The 27315-nt window shown below is 37.0% G+C and overlaps 3 protein-coding genes across 3 annotated transcripts in view; 1 reads left to right on the top strand and 2 right to left on the bottom strand.

Annotated features, from left to right (window-relative positions):
- Positions 1-27315, top strand: part of LOC149080388 (acetyl-coenzyme A synthetase, cytoplasmic-like) — a 1034375-nt gene that overhangs the window by 165983 nt on the left and 841077 nt on the right. The gene's annotated exons all lie outside the window — the stretch shown is intronic.
- Positions 24435-26677, bottom strand: LOC149080398 (uncharacterized). Its single transcript, XM_089239530.1, has 8 exons — positions 26362-26677; positions 26156-26278; positions 25895-26057; positions 25577-25800; positions 25371-25470; positions 25082-25259; positions 24886-24989; positions 24435-24737 (listed from the first exon to the last, which is right to left on the bottom strand). Exons 1-7 carry the CDS (start codon positions 26661-26663, stop codon positions 24985-24987), a joined length of 1095 nt encoding a protein of 364 aa, XP_089095656.1. The 5' UTR covers positions 26664-26677; the 3' UTR covers positions 24435-24737; positions 24886-24984.
- LOC149080397 (uncharacterized) overlaps positions 26717-27315 on the bottom strand; it is a 2153-nt gene continuing 1554 nt past the window's right edge. Inside the window, exons 3-4 of the mRNA XM_089239528.1 lie at positions 27231-27315; positions 26717-27139 (exon numbers count right to left, since the gene is read on the bottom strand). The exon at positions 27231-27315 is cut by the window's right edge and continues 263 nt beyond it. Of these exons, the coding sequence (XP_089095654.1) occupies positions 26755-27139; positions 27231-27315 (470 nt within the window). The 3' untranslated portion in view covers positions 26717-26754. The remainder of the gene's footprint in view (positions 27140-27230) is intronic.

Below are 27315 nucleotides of genomic sequence, written 5' to 3'. Positions count from 1 at the left end.
GAAACACTGAAAGATTTAACTTAGAGCGAGCTATGCATAAAAGGCTATCACATTTAAATTCTGAGTATGTGAATAAGATGATTGAAAATAATTTAGTTAAAGGTCTAAATATTAGTGTTAGCAATAACTTGCAATGTGATGCATTGATATTTGTAAAATAACTCATAAACTTTACAAATGTGACAGTGAATCAAAGTAAGTCAATACTTCAATTTATGACATGAATGTCGCTCTCCACTTGTTAATACAAGATAAGATTGTAATACTTCAATTGTAACATGCTGATGCATGTGGACCTTTTTCAAGTTGATTGTCTAAAAGGTTCAAGATATTTCTTGATTATTGTCGATGATTTTTCGGATATGTATTTCACATATTTCATGAAATACAAAAGTGAAACTTTTGAAAAACTGTTGAAGTTCAAAAATTTATATGAAAACTTAATGAGCACTCGAATTAAGAGATTCCGAACTGATAATGGAGGTGAATTCATGAATAAAGCCTTCGAACAACTTTTTGATAGATCCGGAGTAAAACATAAAAAACTATTCTTTATTGTCCGGAGAGCAACGGTAAAAGTGAAAGAGCGATTAGAGTCCTCACAGATCGAGCTCGAACGATTTTTCACGAAAGTAATTTACCCCATTGTTTTTGGGCAGAAGCTATTGCGTGCAGCAATTATGTGACGAATTTTACATCGCGCAAAGGGAAAGGAAAAACTCCGTATGAAATTTTCTTTAGTGTAAAACCGGATGTTAGTCATCTTCGTGTTTTTGCATGCATCGCATAATTCCACTCCCCGAAAATGTTCCGTACAAAGCTAGATCCATCAGGCAGACGTGAAATTATGTTAGGATATTCCAGAGAAAGAAACGGATATCGTGTCGATATAACGACTCCCTCGTCTCTTCAAAATGGACATTATAGTGGGAGTGTCGTTGTATCGCAAATAAAATATATATGATTGTCGTTCTATGAAAACATTTGAGTCTTATCCCACTGGTCGTTGTAATGAAATTATCGCTATAACATGAGGTAGTTATAATGAGCGTCGACTGTATGTATATATACGGGGTGGTATAACACTATCGACTGCCCGATAATTGCACGTGATTCCTTGTGAAAAACTAATGTCGAAAAGTGTTTTGCGTTTTAGGATCGTCAGAATATTAAATGTATTATAGCATTTTGAACTTTTGTGCGTGTCATTTTTGTAACGGCCAGTTACGCGCCAAACAACCAACAAAAGATAAATTCTTCCCCCCCAGCGGAGGGTTGCAGGCTTTTTGAAAATTAACTGGAATATTCAATCACCTTAGAAGCTAAGTTCGATTGACTTTCACGATTGGCACTTTTTCCTGTTCGTGAGGATTAATGTTATAACCTTGTTATTACGTAATAACTTCGATCACTATATAGGCAAATTGATCACCAGACGTGTAAAGCGTTTGCCAAATGACTTTTTTTTTTTTGAAAAATTTTCCCAAAATAGAGACTTATTTGCTAAAATGTGATATTTTTCTCGCATTCACTATTAAATCAAATTTTTTGAACGAAGGGACATACAGGGTAAGTGTTTATTGTGCGTCCTTTTTTTTTATGCTGTAATTTTCATCAGATCACACGTTGATGAATAAAACAAATTTACTGGGGGTAGGGGAGAACCTCAAATGGCCTCAGCCTCTAGATTCCGGCGCTTATGCCTCCCCCCCCCCCAGGGACAGGGCCGCAACTAGGATTGTAGCCTCCCGGGGCAAACATGATTTTGATGCCCCAGAACTTTGAAATTCGATAATTTTGCGAGAGTTCTTTGTACTCACCTAAAACTGCTGCCCCTAAATTTTTCCGCCCGGGGCAGTTGCCTCCTCACCTTTTGCTTGTTCTGGCCCTGCCTCGGGCAAAGGTGTTTTGTGGGGGCTTTCTTGGGCCCCATTTGATTATAAATACCCGATAACAAATTTACATTCTGAATGCCGAAAATTTTGACCAGATCTCATTGTCATGAGGTCCTTCCGTATATTTTTTTACATTATAAAATTAGTGAATTAACTAATGATGAAAATTCTCATTTTTATGATTTACGTACCGAAAAAAAACATTGTTACAATATCAGAAAGCAACTGCTTTACTATGGTTATGGCTTATCAAAACCACTGCATAAGTACAGAAAAGGTTTATGCTAAGCTAAGGTGTTTGATAATGTAGAACTCTCATTTGCGAGCATAGATTGAGTGAAAAATTTCGGTGGAGCACTTTTAACATTTTGTATGATCCTTTGGTCTATTGATCATCGTGTGTGAAATTTTCCGTTTTAAAGGAAAAAAAAATTCTTTCCGTTTCCGCGTTAGGCCGGTATTACACTATAAAAGTTTGATAAAATCCCTTTTATAAAACTTGAAAAACCTAACCAATAAGATTATTGGCTACATTCTAGAAAATGCAACCGGTGACCTTATTGGCTGCATTTTTCAAGTTTTATAAAAGGACTTTTATCAAACTTTTATAGTGTAATACCGGCCTTAGACAGGTTTCGTTCAATGCAGGTTTTTTAATGTGTATTTTCGCAGTGAGAGAGAAATCATGGGACCATGAAATTTTTCCGTTGGAGATGAATTTTATTGTATTTCCTTTTTTGCAATCATGGATAAAGAATTATTATCTGGGTCATTATCTCTATCATGGATAGAGAATTATTATCAGCAAGGTATGCGTGTAAGGCAGCTTAGCAAACAAAAAAGCGTCCATTCGGCGTAAACAAGTTGAATAGGCTTGCAGGAAAACGGGACATAACGTCACCTCTCGCCAACTCCACTGCATAATGCATTTGAAATTAAAATTTGAAAATTTATATGATCGCAAGTTATATTGTTCTTATGCCCACCCCAACGCCCCTCGCTACGAAAAAACAAATCCCGACAGAAAGCGTGAAGTGTGGCTTATACGGTGAAATTAAAATGTGAAAATTTATTTGATAGCAATTTATTATTCTTATCGGCGCCCCAACGCATCTCGCCGCGAGAAATGCTAATCAAAGCGAAAACCGCGACGTGCGGCTTACACGGCGAAATTAAAATTTGAAAGTTTGATCGCCAATTTATTATCTGCGCCCCAACGCCCCTCGTCGCGATAAGTGCAAATCCTGAGAAAGCGCGGGTTATACGGCGAAATTGAATTTTTAAATTCGACCGTGTCGGGATTTTGACCTATCGGTATTTCGTCTGTCGGGATTATGACCCAGACCCCATCCAGAGATGCATGCCTACGGGCAGCTACGATTGGCACCGAAGGAGAATGATAATTGGGGATAGTGTCGTTGTTAATCGTGAGCAAAATACTAGAAATTGTTACAAAAAAAAAGACAAGGCGATTGCGATTTTTAAAAAGTATTAAAATAACGTTTTGAGCAGATTTTTTTACTAAACTTTTTTTTTTTGGGGCAATTTTGTTTAATCATAAAAATTGTGCATATAGAATGATGTTGGCCTATGTCATTCAAGAGCTATTAGTTGATTGTTGACGCCGTCCATGTACGGTGCTTTTCAACATAAAATGCTCAAAACAAGTAGGGGAGCAAGCAAAAAAGTGAAGAAAACCTTGCGAGACAGCCACGTATTGGCATACAATGGATAGTACACGCGTATCAATGCGCAATACAGAAAAAAGACGTAAAAAAATTTGAAATTAAGCTTTAATTCTTTGAAAATATGGAAAAAACATGAAAAGATGATTTAGGGCAACAATTTGGTTACATGTAAACGATAAAAAAAAGTACTGTTTAGACATGATGCATGAGTTTTAATAGGGCGTGTGGTCTCCTCGAACAGCTAAGACTGCTGCACACCTGTTTGCCATGGATGCGATGAGGTTATCGATCAGACTTTGGGGAATACTGTTCCACTCCTCAAGAAGTGCAATCTGCAAGTCTCGGACAGTAACAGGCGGCCTTGGTCACGCAGCAATGCGTCGTCCGAGCATGTCCCAAACATGCTCGATTGGATTCAGGTCAGGAGAGCACGCTGGCCATTCCATACGCTGTATTGTTTCAGCTTCAAGCATGTTCTCCACCAGACGAGCTCTATGCGGTCGGGCATTATCATCCTGGAAAACAAAGGAATCTCCAATGGCTCCAGCGTAAGGGATGACATGAGGTCGCAGTATCTCGTCTGCATACCTTCGGGCCGTCAAAGTGCCATTCCGAATGATATGCAGGTCCGTACGTCCGCCTATGCTGATTCCACCCCATACCATCCAACCAGCTAGTCCGTATTGTGACCTTTCACGAACGAATGCGAGGTTATTTCGAGTGCCCCTGTCCCTCCATACCAGAACACGTCGGGTGTCACACTCCAGACTGAATCGGGACTCGTCTATAAACAGCACTTGGCTCCAATCATGTTGCTCCCAATCTCGATGTTCAGCAGCCCATCTTCTTCGGGCCGCACGGTGGCGTGAGGCCAACGGAATGCAGACCATTGACCTACGTGCATAGAGCCCTCCTTCATGAAGCCGATTACGTACTGTTTGGCTGGACACCCTTCGTCCTGTTGCCAAGAGCAACCGTCTTTGCAGCTGCGTAGCATTCTCTGTTCTGTTTCGACGGGCTGTTAACCGTATATACCGGTCATCAGTTGCTGTAGTGGCGCGTGGCCGACCTTACCCTGGTCGACGTCTAACATTTCCTGTTTCTTGGAATCGATTCCACAGCCTTGCAACAACACATCTGGCGACTCCAACAGCGTCCGCGACACAACGTTGTGTTTGCCCGGATTCCAGTCTGCCTATAACACGCCATGCCATGGATTCCGATAAATCACGTTGTTGAGACATCCTCAAGTCACCTTGTCTCAAAAAAAAATACTGCGCAATCGAATTTCACAGTTACGGCAGTAAAACAGACGTTTCTGCAACATCCCGATTTCTGCCCTTATCTCCTTTTTCTATTTTTTGACGTCATGAACTTTGATTTGCATATGAAGTTTTCTTCTTCCGTTTCCTGCTAGGCTATAAATTATGGATGATTCATTTTATGTTACTTATCGGTATACATCTTTGCGTAATTTTGTTAAAACCATGTGCTCCCCTAATTGTTTTGAGTAGTGTATTTTACAAATATCAATCATTTTATTGTAACGCTATTTCTAGAGAGATATGTTTAATATAAGATAATGTTTAATTTTTTTTAGAAATAGCGTCGAAATTATTTTGTTATTGGTATTTTGTTACTGGAGCAGCTTTTTTAAGGGTATTTTCTCATTTTTGATACATATTTCGGAATCTTTCGTTTTACAGGATATTTTAGTGCATATTTTGGGTTATAATGCATATCTTGGCATTTTTTAAAGCATATTTGCATCTTTTTTAGTGCATATAATCCGGGCTCTACTGATGAGTCTGAATTTGAAAGTTTTTGATTGAACTGTAAATAAGGTCAATGTTTCGTAAATAAACAATAGCCTTATTTACAGTGATTTTATTACAGTGCGACCATTAATTAGCGTATCAATGGACTGATTATTGAGAGAGAGGTTTTTATTGTTATTTTTTCAAATCCTGTGGATAATACGCTGCCGCGTATTATATATATACGTGGGGTTTTTTTTCTTTCTTCAAATTTCGCATGCGGATTATACGCAGGAAAATACAGTACACTGTAAAATAAAACGGATGATATTTTGAAAATACTGTATTGCAAACATCTCTATTAATTCATTAAATCCTACCTGAAGGAAAAAAATACCTGAAAATTCTCTCATATTTTATACATTTATATGTATAAAAAGGGCCAAAATATGCATTTGCATATAATCCGCTCTCTAGTTATATAATAATCAACTCGCTATCCAAATGCTCCATTTCTGGCAAAAAGAAGAAAAATGGAGGGGATAAAAAAAAAAAAAGAACCGCAACGTGATAAAATTCTCGTGTGTCCACCGAACTGATGAAAAGATTAGGGGTTAAAAGCGAACGAGATATATGCGGACATGTCGGAAATCGGGATAGATGTGAACATTTTATGTTTATCAATAATCAAACGTTTACTGGCGAGTAATTCTGGTTATTTTTAAGGTACGTTCTCTGGTCACGATCACATAGGCGATCGGGTCGAAATCAGACATTTCATGTTTACTGATAATTAAACACTTATTGGCGAATGATTCTGGTGATTTTTCGAGCTACATTTTCTAAATGTGTTGAATGGGGGGGGGGAGAATAAGTTCCTGGAAAGTTTGAAGAAGAGTCAATGTATGTCTGCCCACCCCATGGGAGATTGTACTATGAAGAAGAATGAATTGATTGAGAGCTGGTGGGAGGAGTAGTCAATTGTCGAAAAACAGAATAATGAAAGCATAACACACACAATGCAGCTTCATCCCCTGTTCATACTTATGCTTTTAATAAATGTTTCAGAAGTTTGATATGGAATTTGCAAATATAAAAATTTATTCCTTCAGATGTCTATTTATCTTTACTTCTGATAATTTTTTATGAATTTATTAGAAATGGTTGGGCCTCCTGGCAATTTGTACTTTTTTGGATGAGGTACTAATTGGTTTTTTTGCTAAAACGTTATAATCGGGATCCAATGCATTTCATTCAAATATTTTAAAATACATATCTCGGTTTTAACGGCGTAATCGCGTTACTTTATGAATGCATTATAACCGAGTTTTAATGTAGGCTCATGTGGGAAAGCAAAAAAAAAAATCATTGGTTATAGAAAATTTAATTTTTTCTTCATTGGTTTTTTATATTGTCATCAGTGCAATAGCGCCAAACAAAGAATTAGTTTCTGTCGAATGGAACTTCACCATACAGTTCCACGAATTTGTCTTTTCCCCTCATTTTTTATGGCAACCTGAAAAGAAGATCAATTCCTTTGTCCAGTGCATCGGAAATCCCATCACCCTCCTTGTCAAACCACTTAATAGACAATGGAAGACAGCAACCGCAGGTCCAGCCGAACCGTCATCAGGGTGTTCAAACCTTTCCAATAGATGATGACAGCCTTCCGGTTACCCCAACCGTCCAAAAAAAAAAACCCACCCCCAGCGGTTGCAGTTGTATCTGTGCGTTGACAGGATAAAACTATAGATGATGCCTTCCCCCCCAACCTCAACCGCCTGCAACCGCGCCGTAGTCAGGTCCCGACCTTAATCCAGCCCATGGATAAAAAATTAATTATCAATCAGAATTAACAATCGCTGATTTCTGCAAACATAATTTAATACACTACATTACTCATAATTTTTATTCATGAACCTTGGCAGCAAGTGATTTACACAGGGTCAAGTACATCTCAAAAATTTCGAGGCATCGAAAATGTTTAGGACCCTCTTCACCCCGATTTTATATATTTTATGGGGAAGGGGATCATCAGCTATTATTTCAGAATATGCAGGAATGCTGAGAAATATCCTAACGAAAAGTTTTAAATACACAATAAAATGTAAATAAAAAAAAATTAATGATAATTCAGTACTTAAAGTTAATTTTTAAAGTAATGAGAGGAAACAATTCCAGAAACTGATGAAAAATTTAGAATTCAGGAATTAAAAATAACTGAAAGAAATGGTTCCAGCACCAATGAAAATTCAGAATTAATTATAAAAATAATAACAGAATTGATTTTTTTTAGAATGAACGGAAGAAAAAATTCTAGAGTTGATGAAAATTTGGAATTAATGCAAGAAATAATTTAAGAATTGATGGAAGCCTCCAATAAGGTACTGTGAGTGTGGGGCCCGGTGCAACCGTACACATCCAAGGGCGGCTCTAGACTTACAGAACCATGAATTCCGTTTGGGACGCATTGTAGCGAGATTGCTTTTCAGGCAGAAATTTTGATTGCTTTGACACGTAGACTGCTCAACTCTAATTTTATTACCAAAAACTTTTTAGTGATTTCAGGGTAATTTTGAGTGCTGATTCTGAAAATCTGGCTTTTTTTTTTTTTTTCAAACTCTTTAATTTTTAACATAAAGTGACAACTAAATTTCAGTAGTACTACATAAGCAGCACACAAATCGCATTTAAATCTGCGAGCGGAGTTTACATCACTAGCGAGCTTGAATCAATGGAATGAATCAATTTAATCATGAAAAGTAATCAATACATAAATCGGAAGATAAATCAATATTGATGATACTTAGGGCCGGCCTTGGGCAGATGTGAAGGTTGGGGCGTTAAATGTTAGGGGTCACAAAAACGGGATGAAAGAAAATACTTTGATTACCTTTTAACTTAAAAACTTCATTTTTTACAAAGCGAATGCATTTAAACCTTGCTGCAACAACGATATTCGTTATTCGATATAACGATAAATTACTCTACGACGATATTTTTGCAAGTTTTGTTTGAAAATGCCTATACTCTCTAATGTTAGACTGTTACCTCTCGACATAACGATAATCCCTACATAATATACAATGCATTTTTTTCCTGGTCCGCAGAGTTGTATCGAAGTTTCACTGTAGCTTAAAATTCTGTCTAAAACCTCTAAAATTCATCGATCGAACTCTATTTCTCTTGCCTAGGGATTTCACAGAACCCTTTGCCCCCCTAAAGGATGGAGGTGGATCTAGTGCTCTGGACGATGGGGTGCTAAATTATTCTTTCAAAATTAAAAAAAATTACACAAGGCAGACAACACACATAATGCATACTTTCCCGGCTGAAACAGTATCAAGTTGCGGTCCTGGGTAGGCAATCGGTTCAATGGCCCCGACCGCTCTCCAACGTTTAAGTGTCTTTGAGCAGCGGGCAATATCGTCCAAATTTATTGTCCAATGATTTTTTTATATGGCCATGAAATAGTAGTTTGATGCTTATTGTGACCATGTAAACCTGGTGTGCTCCAGGGTGTTTGTTCACGGTTACTCAGGGATTGAGAAAATTCGTTTTCGAGGGCCGCAAAGCTTTTTCTGCACCGGGCCACAAAATGCTTAAGCCCGTCCCTGATGACACTAAGTAATGCGTATTTGTAAATCAATAAATGCACATCTTTAAAAACACATCACTCACTTGTCAGATTTAAATATGCAGGCAATGCACGTCACACGAAATTTGTATACAAATAAAATTTTCTTGATCAGAGATTTCGCATTTATTCGCAAAAATGAACAAAACTAATTTAACTAATTTTATATATTTTTCCTTCAGGATTCATTTTGAAAGTAAGTATTAAAGTTCTTAATTAAAAGCTAATATTTCAGTAGTCTCTCCATATCTCCTTCTTTAATAGTACTTCCCTCTGTGAGTAGTAACGTGGTTGTAGGTATGCATATACAGTAATACAGTCGACCCTCGGTTTACGAAGTTAATTCGTTTCTGAAGTTGGCAATCCGAATCACTTTTCCCTATAGGAATCAATGTAAAAATAGATTCATTCGTTTCTAAGACCCCGAAAATTCTTTGTGTCAATTTTTACTTTTTCACGCTCAAGTGAATAACTCAAAACCAATTGAAACAATCATACTGACACTAAAAACACTTTTTTCCAGAGAAAATCCCGACCTTACGAGAAAATGGGCATATATGCTATACCAGAGCAGAGCCGGGCCTATGTCTATTGTGATAAATTTCATCTATTAATTTGTGTCAAAGCCCTCGAAATTTCTGCCAGCAAAGCAATCTGGCTACAATGCGTTTCAAACCGAATTCATGGTTTTATAAGTCACTTGCTGCCAAGCTTCATCAATAAGCACTACGAGTAATGTAGAATATTAAAATGATGTTTCTAGAAATCAGAGAGTGGCAATTATGTGTCAGAGATTATTGCAAAATATGTTTCAAAAATTTCTTTGATGAAAACCGTCTCAAAGTTTGAAATGACAAGCTGGTCCATGAGCTGTGTAAAAGGAATCGAATTCGGAGGAAAGCAACTAAAAAAAATCGAAATGGGGCTGTAGTTCAATTTCTCCGTTATCATTTCGAATTTAGTCAAATATTTTCCGGCTTGCGTGTTCGTAAACAGAATCAATTTTTGTTGTTGGTGAACCGAATTAGTAGCATCCTCGCTATTAGCGGGACTACGAACACTTTGAATAACTGCCTTTGCAAAGTTCAAGTAGGTAGTAGAATTTCATTGCATTTAAAAATGTGCATGACCATCAACAGGAGTCTTTTAGATGTTGTATGATTCTATCTATCATGACTTCATACCATGGCACTCCGTTGCAAAAAATATTATTTTGGAGAAGCTTTCCCAAAGTACAAAATTTGGATGCAAAGTTGATGTAATTCTTGTCACGGCGTCAGATATACTCCAGCCTTACAGTTAAAAAACACCTGCAGCATATTCAGTGGTTTTCACTGTATACGCTGCAGGGGTTAATTTGTTGCGTCGAATGTCGTGTAAAATAAATGTATTTAAACTCTTCTGCTGCTGTCAAACTTTTTCCAAAAAATGGCTCTAACTTTTACGTTCATGAGAAAATTGAGTTACTGCGCAAAACGTACGCGAATGGATATATAGTTTGGTCCTGAATAGTCGATATGGTTCATAATTTTCGGACAGAACTCGGAAACGGAAGGCAACTGAAATCTTATTCACGAGTTAGAATTCAAAAGCATTTTGCTCAGCAAAATCACAACCTATTTTCGCTTAAAATTGTAAATTTTTGAAATTTTGAGGAAAAGTTATAAAAAGCAAAATTTTCGTATTTTTTCATCTACATTGGCTAATTTCACTTTCATCGCATTTATTCCATAAATATGAAAATTAAGCTACCTTAATGATGATATGAATGTAATAATATTGAGAATAAGTTAAGAAAATATATATAAAATATCTTACTGAAAATGAAGGTTTGTGTATTTTTGGAAGAGCATAAACCTTCATTTTCAGTAAGACCTATAATTTCTTGCATTGGATCACCTACGCATCAACTTGCTAAATTTCTCGTTGAACTTTTGTCCCCTCTCTGCAAAAAACATCGTTTCACAGTAAAGAATTCCTCAGAATTCGTTTCCATCATCCGCAGCATTCAACCAGATAACGCTACAATGATTTCCTTCGATATCAAATCCATGTTTACTAACATTCCCATCAGCGGTGCAATTTCTTTCCTGAAACAACGTCTGCAAGAATTCCACTTCTCCTCGATTGAAATCGAAGAAATATGTCAACTCACCCAACTTTGTGTATCGCACAATTATTTTTCAGTGTTTGGAAAGTTTTACCGCCAAACAGAAGGTCTTGCCATGGGCAACCCACTCTCGCCTATCCTCTGTGACATATATATGGATTTTTTCGAAACAAAACTTTTGGAAACCCACCACTTCAAACTTTGGATCAGGTATGTTGATGACACATTCACTTTAGTTGATGAGACTGATGTCAATGTCACTGAGTTATTCAATTTTATGAATTCTATTGACCCACATATTGAATTCACCTATGAAATGGAAAAAAATAATATACTGCCTTTTCTCGACGTGCTCATTAAAAAGACAGACACTGAATTTCATACATCTGTGTACCGTAAGCCATTCGCTATCTCCATGCCACCTCATGCAAAATCCTTTCATCCTCCCAATCAGAAACTTTCGGCATTTTCTTCTTTTGTTCATCGAGCAAAAAAACTTTGCAGTGATTCAGCCTCCCTCCAGAATGAACTCAATATCCTTCGTGACATCGCTTCTAATCGGGGTTTTTCACCTTTTATCATCGACAAGGTCCTCAGAAAAATGACCCAGACATGCACCACGAACCTGCTCCCAGCTGACTCAAAACAGTTTTCTAATACCGTTGTTCTTCCATTCGTTTCTTCAAGTTTCATGATCTCTTCTATCTTCAAGAAATTTGACTTCCATACAATATTCCAGCCAACAAATATACTCACCTTTTCCCATCTGAAAGATCCTATCTCACCCTCCAAAGAATCTGGTATCTACTTCATCCCATGCAAGAATTGTGAAAATGGATATATTGGCCAAACTAGAAGAAATCTAAATATTCGAGTTCTCGAACACCGAAAGCATGTTGAGAAGGGACGGACGGATAATTCGGCTATTGCCCAACACTGCTGGCAACATTCACATCATTTTGATTTTGACAAAGCATTTGTTTTTAAAAAAGCAACACACAATTCGGAATTGAATTTTCTCGAGGGATACTTCATCAGAACATGCCAGAATTTCCTCGTTAATGATGAAAGAAACACACCACCTATTTCGTCAGCTTGGACAGGCTTTATTAACCTCAGTCGTGAAAAAACTTTCAACACTTTACAACAGATGGCTCCCCAATTCGCATCCAAAGACCACTCGGACGCAGCAAATACAAAGGCGAACTCTTCGGACGACCAGACGTAAACATCACTCTTCATTCGTGTGAGTTCTGACCACGAGGTCCTGATGACGGCTCTCCATTGAAGAGCCGAAACGCGTCGACCATTCGACCAGTGTAATTTATTTGTCTTAAAAACGTGGCAATTTTTGTATAAATTAAAACCAGGCAAAGTTACTCATTTTTTTGTGATAATAATAACAATAGTTCTACTGAAGCTATATATTATTACAGTGTTGGGGTTATATGTCTGCGTTTTTTTTACGTGTAGCAATAGATCACTTGTCAGTGGTTCAAAGAGGACGGGCTTTTTTTAACTGGTTCTGGCGACTGGTATAGACGACTCACGTCTTTGATTGTTCAAATTTCTCTGCATGTCTTTATAATGTCCGTCAAAGCGGAAATCACCACTTAGTAGCTTGGTGGAAAAATTAGGGATAAACCGCTAACATCGCCGGCTCGGCAAAATTTGTCCGATTTTGACTCGGTTTCTTGTTGTATCCATTTTGTCGCCATTCAACAGGTTGGGGAAACAAATGGGAGATACAGCGCCAACATCGAGGGCGCGGCAAAATTTGTCCGATTTTGATCCTATTTCCATGTTGTCCGCATATGTCCCGTTCGATTTTGGCTCACTACCGACGAAAAACACGCGAAAAAAATGGAACCAGTTGCGTTTTTGTGCGTGCGACATTGAGGTGAATATTCTTATTCATAGTTGTAATTATCGTGATATAATTTATGAGTTGAAAATAATTTCAATAGTTGATTTTAATAAAGTATAAAACTATAAGTACATCTAAGTAGGCTATGTAGATTCTACAATGTAGAACATTCGCGACAAACCGCGGCATTCTTGCAAAAAAGTCGGGACAGCCAAACTAACGTGAACATACGGGAATGTCCCGGGATATGCGTGACGTATGGGACATACGCATTACGTCACCACAAAACGTTTGCTAAGTATATATATATTTTGCTATTTATCTTTTATTTTCACTGTTCCGAATTTGTTTTTCAAAATGTCCTGTATTTTCGACCAGACTCACTCAAACTCGCTCAATCATGACTGAAAACGTGGAGGAAGATAATTTTAATTTCTTACATATCACGGTAGGATTAATTATGATTGTAAACAAAAATGTTCATGTCACATATTTGTGACCGGTTTTTTTTAAATAACAAGAACAAGACATTTTTAAAAATAACAATAACATAACATTTATTTCGTGAAATACATTTTTATTTACTGCAATTTATTGTAGTCCTCCTTCGTACATACCCATCGGCATTTCTTTCCCATCAATTTTAACTATAGTTAGCAATTTTTTCAACATTTGACAATTATGAGAGATAGAATACCAATAAGTAGGGTGACCATACATCCCGTATTTCCCGGGACAGTCCCAGTTTTTTCTGTTTTTTTGGCCGTCTACTTTTTTGCAAAAATATATATATGTCCCCGGTTTTCAAGTATTTTCAACCAAGCGAACTTCCCTTTTTTTTATTCTTCAAATTAATGATTAAAATTATCTTTCTAACTTAGAAATTACATCACGATAGTGAGACTTTTGGAATAGACGTCATAATCATCATCAGTATCACTTGGAGGGACAAGCACAGGATGTTCCTCCATAGAAATCAATGTTAAAATTGCCGAATTTACCGTAGAAATGTGGAAATTTAGTAGGGCTTTCCACAATCATCAATTTTCCACTTTCATCAATAATTTCAAAATTTTGAAATAAAATAACTAAATTCTCGATTTTCGAAATATTGAGTTCGCTTAGAAATATGAAGCTCAAAAAATTAAATATAAAATAATCAGTCGGGACTAACTTTTGAGTTGGATATTCATGCAATAACATTGATTTCAACTTTTTATTTGTATTTTTTCAAGCACGGAAAGAAATTACGCAGCTTTAATCAAGCATTGTGTGAAGCAAAAGTAGGCGAATCTTTAATTTGAGATTCAAGAAAATTTTTTGAAATATCTAGCACCCACGTCAAAAAGAAAAAAAAAACCAATTCATTTCTATGTTTCTTTAATTTTGATTTATGTTTCTCATGAGTTGCGCTGGAAGTCGCCATATTGGTTACCTTGTCTACGATTTGTATGTCCCTCAAGAGAGAAGGAAATATCCACGTGATCTAAAAAGCCTCATTACGATTACAAACAAGAATATTCATCTCACATTTTTTTCATGGTTTTTTTGTTTTGTTAATTCACTGCAATTTAGTAGTGCTTTATTTCCCGCGATTGACGACTTTTCTGTAATTTTAGCACGAGATAACGACTTCGCTTACTTTTGGCATCATTTAGCGATAATTGACATTGTCCCGTATTTTCCCGTATTTCGAATCCCAATTTCACGTATTTTTCTCGAGCAAGTATGGTCGGCCTAGTAATGAGCAATTCTTTATTTAGGATCTCCCGTATTTCCACCGATAAAATATGGCAAACCTACGTATACCAATTTGTTTTCCGTGACCCACATACCACGGTCACTTTCCCTCGAATAGATGAGTTAACGCGTACTTTATACATTATATTTTTTGTTCATAAATCCGTAGATAAAAATCTCGGTTACTTCAAGACAAAATGATATCGCATAATCCGCATTTGCAAGTTCCATTTATCAATGATGAAATATTAACACTAGAAAGATGGACGGGGGTCTTTATGACCCTGCACGCTGTTTTAGCTTACATATCTCTGCTAAGAATTAACCGAACCACCTGAAATTTCTCGACTTTTCCTGAATTAGCATGTTCTTATTGTATACCGTATTTCGTTATTGTATGCCTACAATAACGAAACTAAATATGGAGTCGACATCGTGGATCAAATATACACAACCAAGACTGGAAGTCGTCGCTGGCCAATGCATGTTTCCGGAAAAAAATGACGGAAGTTCTGTGAAATTTTAATTTGCGAAATGCCGCGAAATTGCGATTTTATACCGCCCCTAAATAGATTCTTTTTCACGAGAGCCAAAGGAAAACGTTTCCAGAAAAAAAAATGATGAAAATTCAGTGAAATTTGAATTTAACGGAATTGTAATATTTTATACCGCCTCTCAAGAGCTCCTTCCTCACGACAGTGAAAGGGAAATTTTTTTGGAGAAAAAAAAAACTTATGACATAATCCAGTGGATAATGACATGTCCACTGGATTACCACCTTATCGGACCTACAAAACAAGACTCTGGTGAACAGTCTAGACCTGCCTTGAAATCAGTAGACACTTTGCTAGCCAACATAATAGTTAATTATGACATGTGTCGAAGCCTTGAAAGGATTTTCTCCTTTCAAATCACCATAGATGGAATATATCCTATCTTTTTATAAAAAGGCTGGGAAATTATTGGCAGCTATCTGATTCGTCTCTACAAAGCCAGCCTAGCTTTAGGATTAATACCCAAAGTATGAAGGAGCTCCAAAGGTGTCTTCCTACCAAAACCAGGAAAAGACACCTATTATAGATCATGATAGAATGATTACATTATCATTTCAATTGAAGTTATTGGAAAAACTAGTACTCTCTCTCTGGTATCTAATATTCCCCCATTTAATGGGAAAAATAAATGTGAACCAGCATGGCTTTAATACTGGGTACTTCATTGACTTTGTTCTTCATCAGTTGATCTGGAGAACTGAAAACAATTGTCAATGGGCAATTTGCTATTGACATTTTTTTTTGGACATCGTTGGAGCCTTCGATAATGTTACGTTCCACTATATGAAAGGCACTAATATAGTCGACTAATAAAGGCAACATTCCACCTATGATAATTAGATGGATAGATCATATGTGCTCAGGAAATGAACAATCATTGCTCGTGTTCTTGATGACCAAGCTGAATGATCTATTAGGAGAGGATGCCCGCAAGGGGGAATCATTTCTCCTTTTTTATGGAACAATCTTCAGCTCCTTGATGTCTAATCTAAAAAAGGACCAGGATATACTCAGGCATATGCAGCCGATCTAGTCGTGCTCATCCAAGGGCATGATATATCCACATCTTGCTCAACAAACCTTACACTCTGTCAACAGATAGGGTGATAAGCATCAACTAGTATTTCAATTTATTTTATTAAATAACAGTTACATTCTAAAAAATAACACTACCCAAGAGACAAATGGTTGCGAATACTGGGGTTATAATCATGAAAAAAAATAAAAATTGATATGTAAACTTTTCATGGAGAAAAAATATATATAAATTCAAACACACAAATATATAATCATAAATACAAAAACAAGTTAATTAGTAGTATAAGTATTCTGAAATGAAATAGTAAATATTTATGATGTGTTCATTATGTTGAAGTAAATAGAAAAAAGGGGGAAAAGAAATGTGTGTATTATACACGTACATATTGTGGCTGACTTTCGGAGTGCTACTGCAATTAGACATTAAAAGGCAGATTAATAAGTTTTGCAGTTACGGAATTATGTGAAAATTATCTTCACTCAACAAATGATATTGAAATTTTTCTTTAAGTTTTCTTTTGAAATGAGGCAGATTAGTAATTCGAAGTACGAAAGCCCGGATAACCAAGCGGAGATCGAGATGTATATATAGTTCGGAAAGAAAATTCACATTCCTCTGTGGGGAATTCAACCACCAATCTCTCACTATGGGCGATTATTCTAACTATTGAACTACAGAAGACAGACATTTTCATTCCTTAGAGCAGTGTTTCTTAACCTTTTTTTGCCCGTGGCCCCCTTTTGAACCATATTTTTTTCTCGTGGCTCCCCTGTCTAACCCAGAGTTTTCAACTCTCATTTAGAAGCAAGACACTTTATACGTATTATTGAAATGATTTTTTTCCAGTGAATTTATACTGAACGAAAATTTTGCGAAGAAAATTGGCCTCCAAACTAGCCTAGTCACTAGCCTAGAATTTATCGATCTCCCCGCTAGTCCGAGTTCTATGAGGACCGTCTCAATATCATGGGGCCCCCCTCCTTAGGCAAAGTGATGCTATGGCAGTCCGATACTTTAGCTGGAAATAAACAGCCTACATATTTTCTACTTATTTTCAAAATTAATTGTACTATACAAAATATCATAAGGTGGGGTCACTTATGGGCATGACGCCCCTCACAAGAGTGAGACTGACCGAGCTACAGCCCGGGCCTAATATGGTTTTCATCATTTTTTTTTTTCATACAATAAAAATCATGTAAGGAAGGGGGGTCTGAAAAATTTAGCCGGGGACTTGAGAAAAACCCCATCTTAGGGAACTTGTTGCAAAATGTAGGCGGTGAGGCCTGGGTAGGTCCATGCCCTAAAGAAGACCCTGGTTTTATGGGTTGTTTTGTTGGATTCTCTTTCTCACTGTAAATGTTAGTCACTAATATAAAATTTTTATTTCTTCACACCTTAATTTTTTTTCTAAGCTCTCCAAACCACCTGTCATGGTCCCTTTCTCCATTTTCTTCCATGACCCCCTTGAAATATCCCAGTACCACAAGGGGGCCATATGGTTCCCAGTTGAGAACCACTGCCTTAGAGCATATGTATGAATGCTCAACGGGACTGCGCATGGACAGCCTAGCTCAGCTAATAGCTCTTACGACGTTAGCCCCCCCCCCCCAGATAGCGACATATAAGCCCCATTCACATGTGCAAGATTGGGGGTCGCTTTGGTGGTAATTACCGGCATGACAACTTTTGTCCCCTCGTAGGGAAGAAAAAGGTGGGAGAGAAGCTCATCAAAAAAAGTCCATCTTTCTTGGGGTGGATTGGAGGTCGATACCGACCTTGTCTCCCATAATCCTTTGCGCCGCGAAAACTGCTATAAGCCCCTTCGTCAAACATCTTGAATCAATCACTTCCGTTCAACCTACGTAACCAGTGACAACTTCCGGAAAGAAGAGGTGGGGATTACCGGCATAAACTTAACGTCATGTGAACGGTTTATAGCGAAAATCTCCGTTACCGGGAACTTCCCGGGATGTTTTATTGTGCACTGCTCAAAACAATTAGGGGAGCACATGGTTTTAACAAAATTACGCAAAGATGTATACCGATAAGTAACATAAAATGAATCATCCATAATTTAAAGCCTAGCAGGAAACGGAAGAAGAAAACTTCATATGCAAATCAAAGTTCATGACGTCAAAAAATAGAAAAAGGAGATAAGGGCAGAAATCGGGATGTTGCAGAAACGTCTGTTTTACTGCCGTAACTGTGAAATTCGATTGCGCAGTATTTTTTTTTTTTTTGAGACAAGATGACTTGAGGATGTCTCAACAACGTGATTTACCGGAATCCATGGCATGGCGTGTTATAGGCAGACTGGAATCCGGGCAAACACAACGTTGTGTCGCGGACGCTGTTGGAGTCGCCAGAAGTGTTGTTGCAAGGCTGTGGAATCGATTCAAAGAAACCGGAAATGTTAGACGTCGACAAGGGCAAGGTCGGCCACGCGCCACTACAGCAACTGATGACCGGTATATACGGTTAACAGCCCGTCGAAACAGAACAGAGAATGCTACGCAGCTGCAAAGACGGTTGCTCTTGGCAACAGGGCGAAGGGTGTCCAGCCAAACAGTACGTAATCGGCTTCATGAGGGAGGGCTCTATGCACGTAGGTCAATGGTCTGCATTCCGTTGACCACACGCCACCGTGCGGCCCGAAGAAGATGGGCTGCTGAACATCGAGATTGGGAGCAACATGATTGGAGCCAAGTGCTGTTTACAGACGAGTCCCGATTCAATCTGGAGGTGGCACCCGACGTGTTCTGGTATAGAGGGACAGGGGCACTCCAAATAACCCCGCATTCGTTCATGAAAGGTCACAATACAGACGAGCTGGTTGGATGGTATGGGGTGGAATCAGCATAGCCGGACGTACGGACCTGCATATCATTCGGAATGGCACTTTGATGTCATCCCTTACGCTGGAGCCATTGGGAGATTCCTTTGTTTTCCAAGATGATAATGCCCGACCGCATAGAGCTCGTCTGGTGGAGAACATGCTTGAAGCTGAAACAATACAGCGTATGGAATGGCCAGCGTGCTCTCCTGACCTGAATCCAATCGAGCATGTTTGGGACATGCTCGGACGACGCATTGCTGCGTGACCAAGGCCGCCTGTTACTGTCCGAGACTTGCAGATTGCACTTCTTGAGGAGTGGAACAGTATTCCCCAAAGTCTGATCGATAACCTCATCGCATCCATGGCAAACAGGTGTGCAGTAGTCTTAGCTGTTCGAGGAGACCACACGCCCTATTAAAACTCATGCATCATGTCTAAACAGTACTTTTTTTTATCGTTTACATGTAACCAAATTGTTGCCCTAAATCATCTTTTCATGTTTTTTCCATATTTTCAAAGAATTAAAGCTTAATTCCAAATTTTTTGACGTCTTTTTTCTGTATTGCGCATTGATACGCGTGTACTATCCATTGTATGCCAATACGTGGCTGTCTCGCACGGTTTTCTTCACTTTTTTGCTTGCTCCCCTAATTGTTTTGAGCAGTGTACATGTGAACGGGGCTATAGAGAGAAACGATGGCACTCTCCGCTGTTTTTACGAAGTATGAAAGCCTGGATAACCAAGCGGAGATCGAGATATATTGAAGTCTCAAATATTATATTTGATATAACTTATTTCAGAAAAAATCATAGATTGAGGGTTATTGTTAATTGAATAGGTAGGAACATAATTTTGATATGAAGAGTTATTTCCACTTGACATCGTAATGAAATGGGTATTAATATTATTTCAAGTTAAAATTGGATCTCTCCCATAGGTAATGATTATTTTGACCCATCGTTACCTAATATTTTATTTACAAATTTCCATTGTTGTGATGTATGGCATTTATTAAATTTATGTAGAAAAAATTTATTTTTTGCTTCAGTAACTTTCATTTTAACACGAGAAGTAACCGATTTATAGACAATGTTCACCAAGACATCAAATGTAAATTTTTTACATTTCAAATAGACTGTTTTAGAGTTTTGAAAGATCGAAAACCTCCTTTGTAACCCAACTATTTTTTCCCCTGTTTTACGGCTTATCAGGAGAATGCATGAGTTCTATATGCACTAAAAACCAACAATTTTAAGCGATCACTATAAATTACAACATATTCAGCGGTTTGCATTGTTACAAGGGTTATTTGACTGAAATTGAGTGATTTTTTTTGCAAAAACAATAACCCCTCCAGATCTATTTTCATTAAGACACTGGAAAAATGTTGAAAAATCGAGGATATATTGTACAATGCAATTTCATTTTCATAAACCCATATATTTTACTTAAAACCAAGACATCTATATATTTCAACACAGGTGTTAAAGTTATAATTAATTCGCCAAAATTTGTTCATAGGCTACGTATAATTCAAGTTTTGGGCAAGATAAATCACACATTTCGTATATGAAAAATTTCGGACATCATCCAGAGTGACAATCTATTTCACTATCAGTGAACGATATTATTTAAATCCTCTCAATAGTACTTATTCTCTACACTCCGGAACCCTCCAATTGACGCAAAAATATCTTACCTCCTTTCGCCCAACAAAACTTATAATCATGCTCCATTTTGAATTGTTTAGCGTGATATACTCGTGATATTGTTAGCGTATATACCTGTTTTAAATAAGGAGCTGTTCATTGAAATAAACAGTATTCGGTCTCAGCCTAGAATAAATTTTCGAAGCACATAATTTCAGTTCACGCGTCACAGCTAAACACATATCACGGGGTTTGAGTCAAATTCAATTATAATAGGCTTAATCTTGTCCTTTCTTGAAGTTGGCACTCTATGGATGGCTAACGCTCTCAGCTATATCTAATTTTAGGTGTTGAAACATAGCTGTCTTGATCGTTTCTGTTTTCATCAGCTGTCTCTGGTAGACCCAAAACCTCAACATTACACCTCCTAGGATATTGTTGAAGTTCAACAACTTCGGAATGCAATCGTTTTATTTCATTTTTTAAGATTGAATTTTCCTCTGTCAAGAGAAGCTGTTTTTCTTTGCATTCCCTCAGTTCATTAGTTTTGTTCTAGCAAGGATTTCAATGAATCTACAGATTGTGAATACGTTGTAAATTGGTTGGTGATATAGACCATCAGAGATTGAAACTGCTTTTCGAATATTGCGATAACGTTTTTTGACACTGGTAGATTCCGGCGATGAGTCGGTTACAGTTTCCCCAATTTCTTTAGCGAGATTTTCATTTATACGCGGCACCAATTCAGCGACACTTGTTGATTCTGTATTTATAGCCACATCACTTGCCACGGATTTTCCCGTCGAAACACCAGAAGTCGTAGGAGCACCATAGATATGCCTGCCACATTTTCATGCCGATTTACGCGACACTAATTTTCTGAAATTTTTTTCTGCAAGTCTAGCACAGTAAAAGTGAAATATTGCCTTACAATTTGAACACACAATTTTGTCTTCATCAGATTGAATAGATGTACTGCATGGTAAATACATCTGAATGTTATTGTACGCCATGATTAGTGTAGCAACCCCGACAAGCTATACTAATTGCTGTATATTAATTAGAAATTAAATGTTTGAATATATAATTTTTACTTTGTTATTGTTTTAATTTACGAGCATCAACGGGATGCGTACGACTCTGTGCCGTTGCCACCCACGGAAAAACCAAATTATTCTCTACGGAAAAAACCAAAATAGTGGTCTTTGCATGGGACAGAAAGAGTGGGAGCTTGGAAAACTAACCCTGAAGGGACAAGATCTTACCATCTGTGACAAAGTGAAATACCTTGGATGTCTCTTGGATAATCCATATTCAAGAAAGAGCTAAACGGCAACTAATATACTTATTCCATGCAAAAGAATTATTGGTAAAACGTAGGGTTTGAATCCTACTACCACCCAGTGGATTTACACTGCTATTGCACTCCCAATTCTGAGCTACGGATGTGTTGTATGGCATCAGGTATTAGCAAAAACCTCTTACCAGACTTGTCTTAAAAAAAGTACAAAGATTAGCGTGCATTCTTATCACGGGAGCTTTACACAGTCCCCTCTATCGCCCTTCTCTAAGATGGTATCTACAAGGAGAAGCTTTTAAGACCATGGACATTCTGGAAAGTAATGGTACTTGGTGCAACCAACCTTATATGGGATACAAACTCTTTTAAAAATATTTTTGGGGGTAAAGTAGAAATTCCTTCTCTACTAATGGCAAGACTGCTGTTCCAAAACAAAAAACTTTACAAAAAATTACACTATTCGTATACCTGGGATCAATGAAATCACTAACATAATTGACAACATCTAAACGGGAGTTATCGAGTGTTACACTGGCTCCAGGATAACCTAAACTGGGGCTGGAGAAATCTTCCGCATGTCTGGAGTGGATCATGACTACCACAACATGCATTTGTATCTTGGTAAAACGACCAGTCTTCCAAGCTGAAGTACTTGCAATAGCCACACTGGCTGAAAGCCTGATTTTTAAAGAGCATAGCAAACAAATTGTTATCTTCTCGGATAGCCAAGCAGCATTAAAATGTCTTGACAATTTCCTCAAGTTCCAACTGTGCGTCAAATACTGCACTGATATGCTGAATAAATTAGCAGTATTTAGCAACATTGTCTTCTAACAACAACAACATTTCATAACAACTTCAACATTGTCTTCTTGTTTAATCTTCATTGTCTTCCTGGACATGAAAACTTCCAGGGAAACGACCAGATAGCCAGAGGCAGCAAACCTGAAGCTATCTGGACCTGAACCTTTCTATCCTGTTTCCATGTCAACAATAAAAGGAGATGTCAAACGATGGATAGAAAATAAACATTTTCGGCAATGGAACTCAAGGCATGACTGCAGGCAAGCCAAGCTGACTTTGGGAACCCAACCGAATATTGAAAATAAACTTATTTCACTGAATAAAAAACAGATTCGTCAGGTTATACAGATCATCAGTGGTCATGCTAACCTAGCAAAACACCTACATAACTGGCTATGCAGATTAACCTATTTGTCCAGTGTATGGAGAGGAAGATGAAACTGCACTTCACCATGTGAGACGATGCTCCGCCTTCTCAATCCCGAGAAGGAACTACTTTGGTGATCATCAGGTGATACCAAGTGATGTAGTAAATGCAACCACCATTCACAACTTGGTAAATTTTCTCAATTATTCCAAACATCTGAATTCATGATAAGCATCAATTTTCTGCTTTGATTCATACTTCCATGAGTTATTTTCAATAACCTTATGTTAAGTTTTGGCCATATCCTTAGATCTCCTATGCTCCTTTTACCTTTAAAAGGTTACCGCAGATAGGAGCAACCTCCTCAATTATTTTAATAGGGCCCTATCGGTTTGCAGTTATACCATTTTCCCACTCAAAGGGTCAACAGTATGGTAACAGACACCATAACTCACACCTCCTACGCCGGTTGCAAAACTCTTTTGGGAATTCACAGAATATTTCTTCACAAACGCATGACAGTAGTATACGCAGCGGTATACCGCGCTTTTTTGGCACGCTCCATCTCCAGGTATTTACTGAGATATAGTCTTCCCTACTCCGAGGACCCTCCGTCTCTGTGTTTATATGTTTATCCCCACTTTCGGTATCTCGAACGAAATCTCTCTATTATCTCGAGTTTTTGTCTATTCATAGTTATTTTATTATTTATGTTTCAACTATTACTTTTTATTTCATTCACTTGAAATTTTTTATACATTTCTATTAAAAGTTTTTAAAAGTTTAAAAAGTTTTAAAAATATGTTTTAACGTACTTAATTTTTTATACATTTATTTTTGTTATATTAGATTCAAGATTATTTTTACCGACTTTTTTTTGTTTTTTTATTTGAAATTTTTCACTTTAATACATTTTTCAATTTCTATACAAAGTTTTTCAATTCAACTCTTTAAACAAATACTTTTAAACTGATTCTTTTTTCTATATATTTGTAATATATTAATTCAATATTGTTATTTACTTAATGTTTTCTTCATTTCTTTAATACTTCTTATATTACTTTTATGAAATTATATGATACATATAAAAAATAAGAGAATGCATGCAAAAAACCCACAAGACAGGAAACAAATCTATAGCAAAAATAATTTATTCATGAAATAGGAGCGTATATACATAGGGGATTTTCCCCTATTGTGGAAACATTATCAATATCCGTAGGGTAACGTGGAGAAGTCATCCTTCAATATTCTTTTGTCGTAGACAAGGCCATACTTCTTCTCTTCAACTCTAGTGAGAATTCGTCTTCTTTTAACCTCTCTGGTTATCTTATATTCGTCTCGAATGACGACTTTTGCGGTGAAGTCCAGGGATTGAACCAGGGCATTCATTGTGTCGTAATTGAGGATTTTTGAATTCCTATAGTTCAGTGTGAAACCGCGAATCTTACGTCCATCCGACCTTCTATATGCATAGTTTTTTGCTCCACCTATAAAATTTACGAAAATAGAATAAAAACGTTGACAAATATCAGTTTTCCCTATGGAAAAAAATATTAATGACACTTCATTCAAATGAGAACCTTTTTTTTTTTTTTTTATGGATTAAATATTAATTTTTTTAAAAAAGGGTATTACCTGATACAAAGTCAGTAATCGTATGTCCATCAAGTTCATCTGTGAACTGTCCAAGAAAATCACCAAGTGGCGGGTCGTTGGCCCCGTTACTGGCATAGATTATTCTGAAATTTAAAAAATAAAAATCAATAAGTAAATGATTGCTAATGAAATTTAACAGTTTCATCAAAATTTTTATAATATGTTAGCAACTTACGAGTCTGTATCAAAATACAACACGGCTTCTCCATCTCCGAGTATAACTTTAGCCGAGCCCACGCTGTTGTGAATGTAGCGAGAAAAATATTTGTCCTATCTGTTTGGGGTGTGCAATCAGTCTTGTACTGCCAATGAACAGCTGCTATGTTTTCGGTTGGTAGATACAAGTCCTTAACCTGCAAAAGTTTTTGGTTTAATGAATGAGTATTTGATTTTTTTAACTAGTTAAAATTATAACTCTGAATGTTTTATAAAACTATGAAGAATAATCTAAAAAACATATTTACCTCTATCGCAGTATCATTCATCATCTTATAAAAATCGGATGTTTTGGTTACATACGTCAATTGGGTCTTGTTTTCTTGCATTCCCCAGCGACCCCAGAAGCTAAGAAAAAAACCGTTAGTTTACCAGTGATTCTATATGATCATGAAAAAAAAGAGAAAAACATCGTGACTTTTATCAAACCATGTATGATAAAGTTAAAAGTTACCTATTTAGACATAACTTTGCCACCTGGCGTCGACCTGGATTAACCTGGATGTTTTTGGGATCTAGTTCTATGTCCTCGACTTGCTTATACTGGTTAATGTATGCGGTTTTCTCCTCGTTTGTCACACAGTTAGTCGGCCAACCAGAGGATTCCTGTTTGATCTTGAGGAAAGCATTGATGTAGGGGGCGAATAGACCCTCCTGCGATTGCTCAAAATGGTAAACCTGGAAAAAACAATTTACGGATTGAAAACAATATCACATTATATGGATTAACGTTAAAAACTACAAAAAAAAAAGTGATGAATAAAACAATTACCTCGTATATCTTCTTCACAATGTAGCCTTTTTCAATGGCCTTTTTGATCTCTTCAGAAACCCATGTACCTGTGAGACTCCTCTCTTCATCATTGTGCTGACATTCTTTAGATAATGTTTCAACACACGAACGACATAGGGGAAAAGTCAGTTTTCCATTAGACCTAGAAAAAAAACATTTTTTAATAAATGAGTAAATAAATATTTAGAAAAAACACTCAAATAATAATAATTTAGAGGGGAAAAAACACGCTCTATTTACCTGTATGGGAGAACGGGTAGGTATAAACCTCTGGGTGCTAAAACCTTGCACTTTACTATACCGAAATATGATGATAGGTCATCGAAATCTTCTGTGACAATCCGTGGATGTCCGACCGGATATCTGGAATGGAAAAAACCATCGATAATCTTTTTTTTAATCAATACATTAAAATTTATTTATAAAAAAATAATTAAAGTACTCACTTGCAGTACTTATTGACCCACGGGTACAAAGACGTGAAGTCAATATATTTTGCAGTGCCTTGATAGAAGAGCTTGGTAGCATTGGTCCTTCCACCATAGAATGCGTCTCTGGGTTCTAACCTACCAACAAAGTTGAAGTCCGTCAAGAAATTTTTCAAATCTGTGTCCGTTTTTTTCTGGGCACTGAAATCGTGCTCCCATATAATTTCAAGATTGAAACCCCCTTGTCGTAACTTTTTTTCTTTCTCTATGGTCTTTTTGTGGAGTTCCCACATATAATTTTGTGTGGTAGGATTCATCATGTCTTTCTCGAAACATTGAGGACACCCATGCCAATAGCAACCTTAAAAGATATAAAAAACAATAATTAGTGAAAATAGTTCAGAAAATAAACTAAGAAATGTAGTAAAACAAAAAGTAACTTAAATGTCGCTTACCATGAAACAAAAATATAGTGTTTGTTTCGACACAGAATCCGTCCACGTTGAGTCCGAGAATTCGTTTTTCTCCTGTTCCGTTTCTTGAATGATTTATTTTCATGCCATTTTTGTGATTGAGATATGATAACCATTCAACGCCTAGTCTGCTGCTGTTCGTTTGGTTGACATAGCCTGATACAGGCACCATTCCAATTGACCCCTCATCAATGTATTTAGACCTATAGGTCGCCATACAGGCCGAGGCAATGGTCAGATATTGGAAGGGGTCAACACCCGTTAATTCCAAGAACTCATCTCGAAACTTCAAACAACATCGTCGAAGAATATCAACGTCTGACCTAAAAGAAATTAGAAAAATAAAAATATTCATTATAGCTTTGGAAAACGATAAAGAAATAAATCATATGCAGCACAAAAAAAAAAACTTACTTGCAGTATTCGTACATTTCGTCTCGGAAGACGAATTTTTCACATTTTCTCTTTTCATACCAGACGTCAAATTTTGCTTTGATGT

The sequence above is a fragment of the Pholcus phalangioides genome, unplaced genomic scaffold (genome assembly GCF_987345545.1).
Source record: "Pholcus phalangioides strain wild (caught in Gottingen) unplaced genomic scaffold, Ppha-v1.0 ptg000011l_1, whole genome shotgun sequence".
Classification (NCBI taxonomy): Eukaryota; Metazoa; Arthropoda; class Arachnida; order Araneae; family Pholcidae; genus Pholcus; species Pholcus phalangioides.
Note: the sequence above shows the minus strand (reverse complement) of the source record. Positions and strands in the feature narration are given on the sequence as shown.

Coding starts and splice junctions, on each gene's coding strand:
- LOC149080398 (XM_089239530.1), bottom strand. CDS start 26,663: ATGATGAATCCTACCACACAAAATTATATGTGGGAACTCCACAAAAAG. Junction 25,801..25,894: donor TTGTGAAGAAGATATACGAG/GTAATTGTTTTA, acceptor TGTTTTTTCCAG/GTTTACCATTTTGAGCAATC. Junction 25,260..25,370: donor TGAATGATACTGCGATAGAG/GTAAATATGTTT, acceptor AAACTTTTGCAG/GTTAAGGACTTGTATCTACC.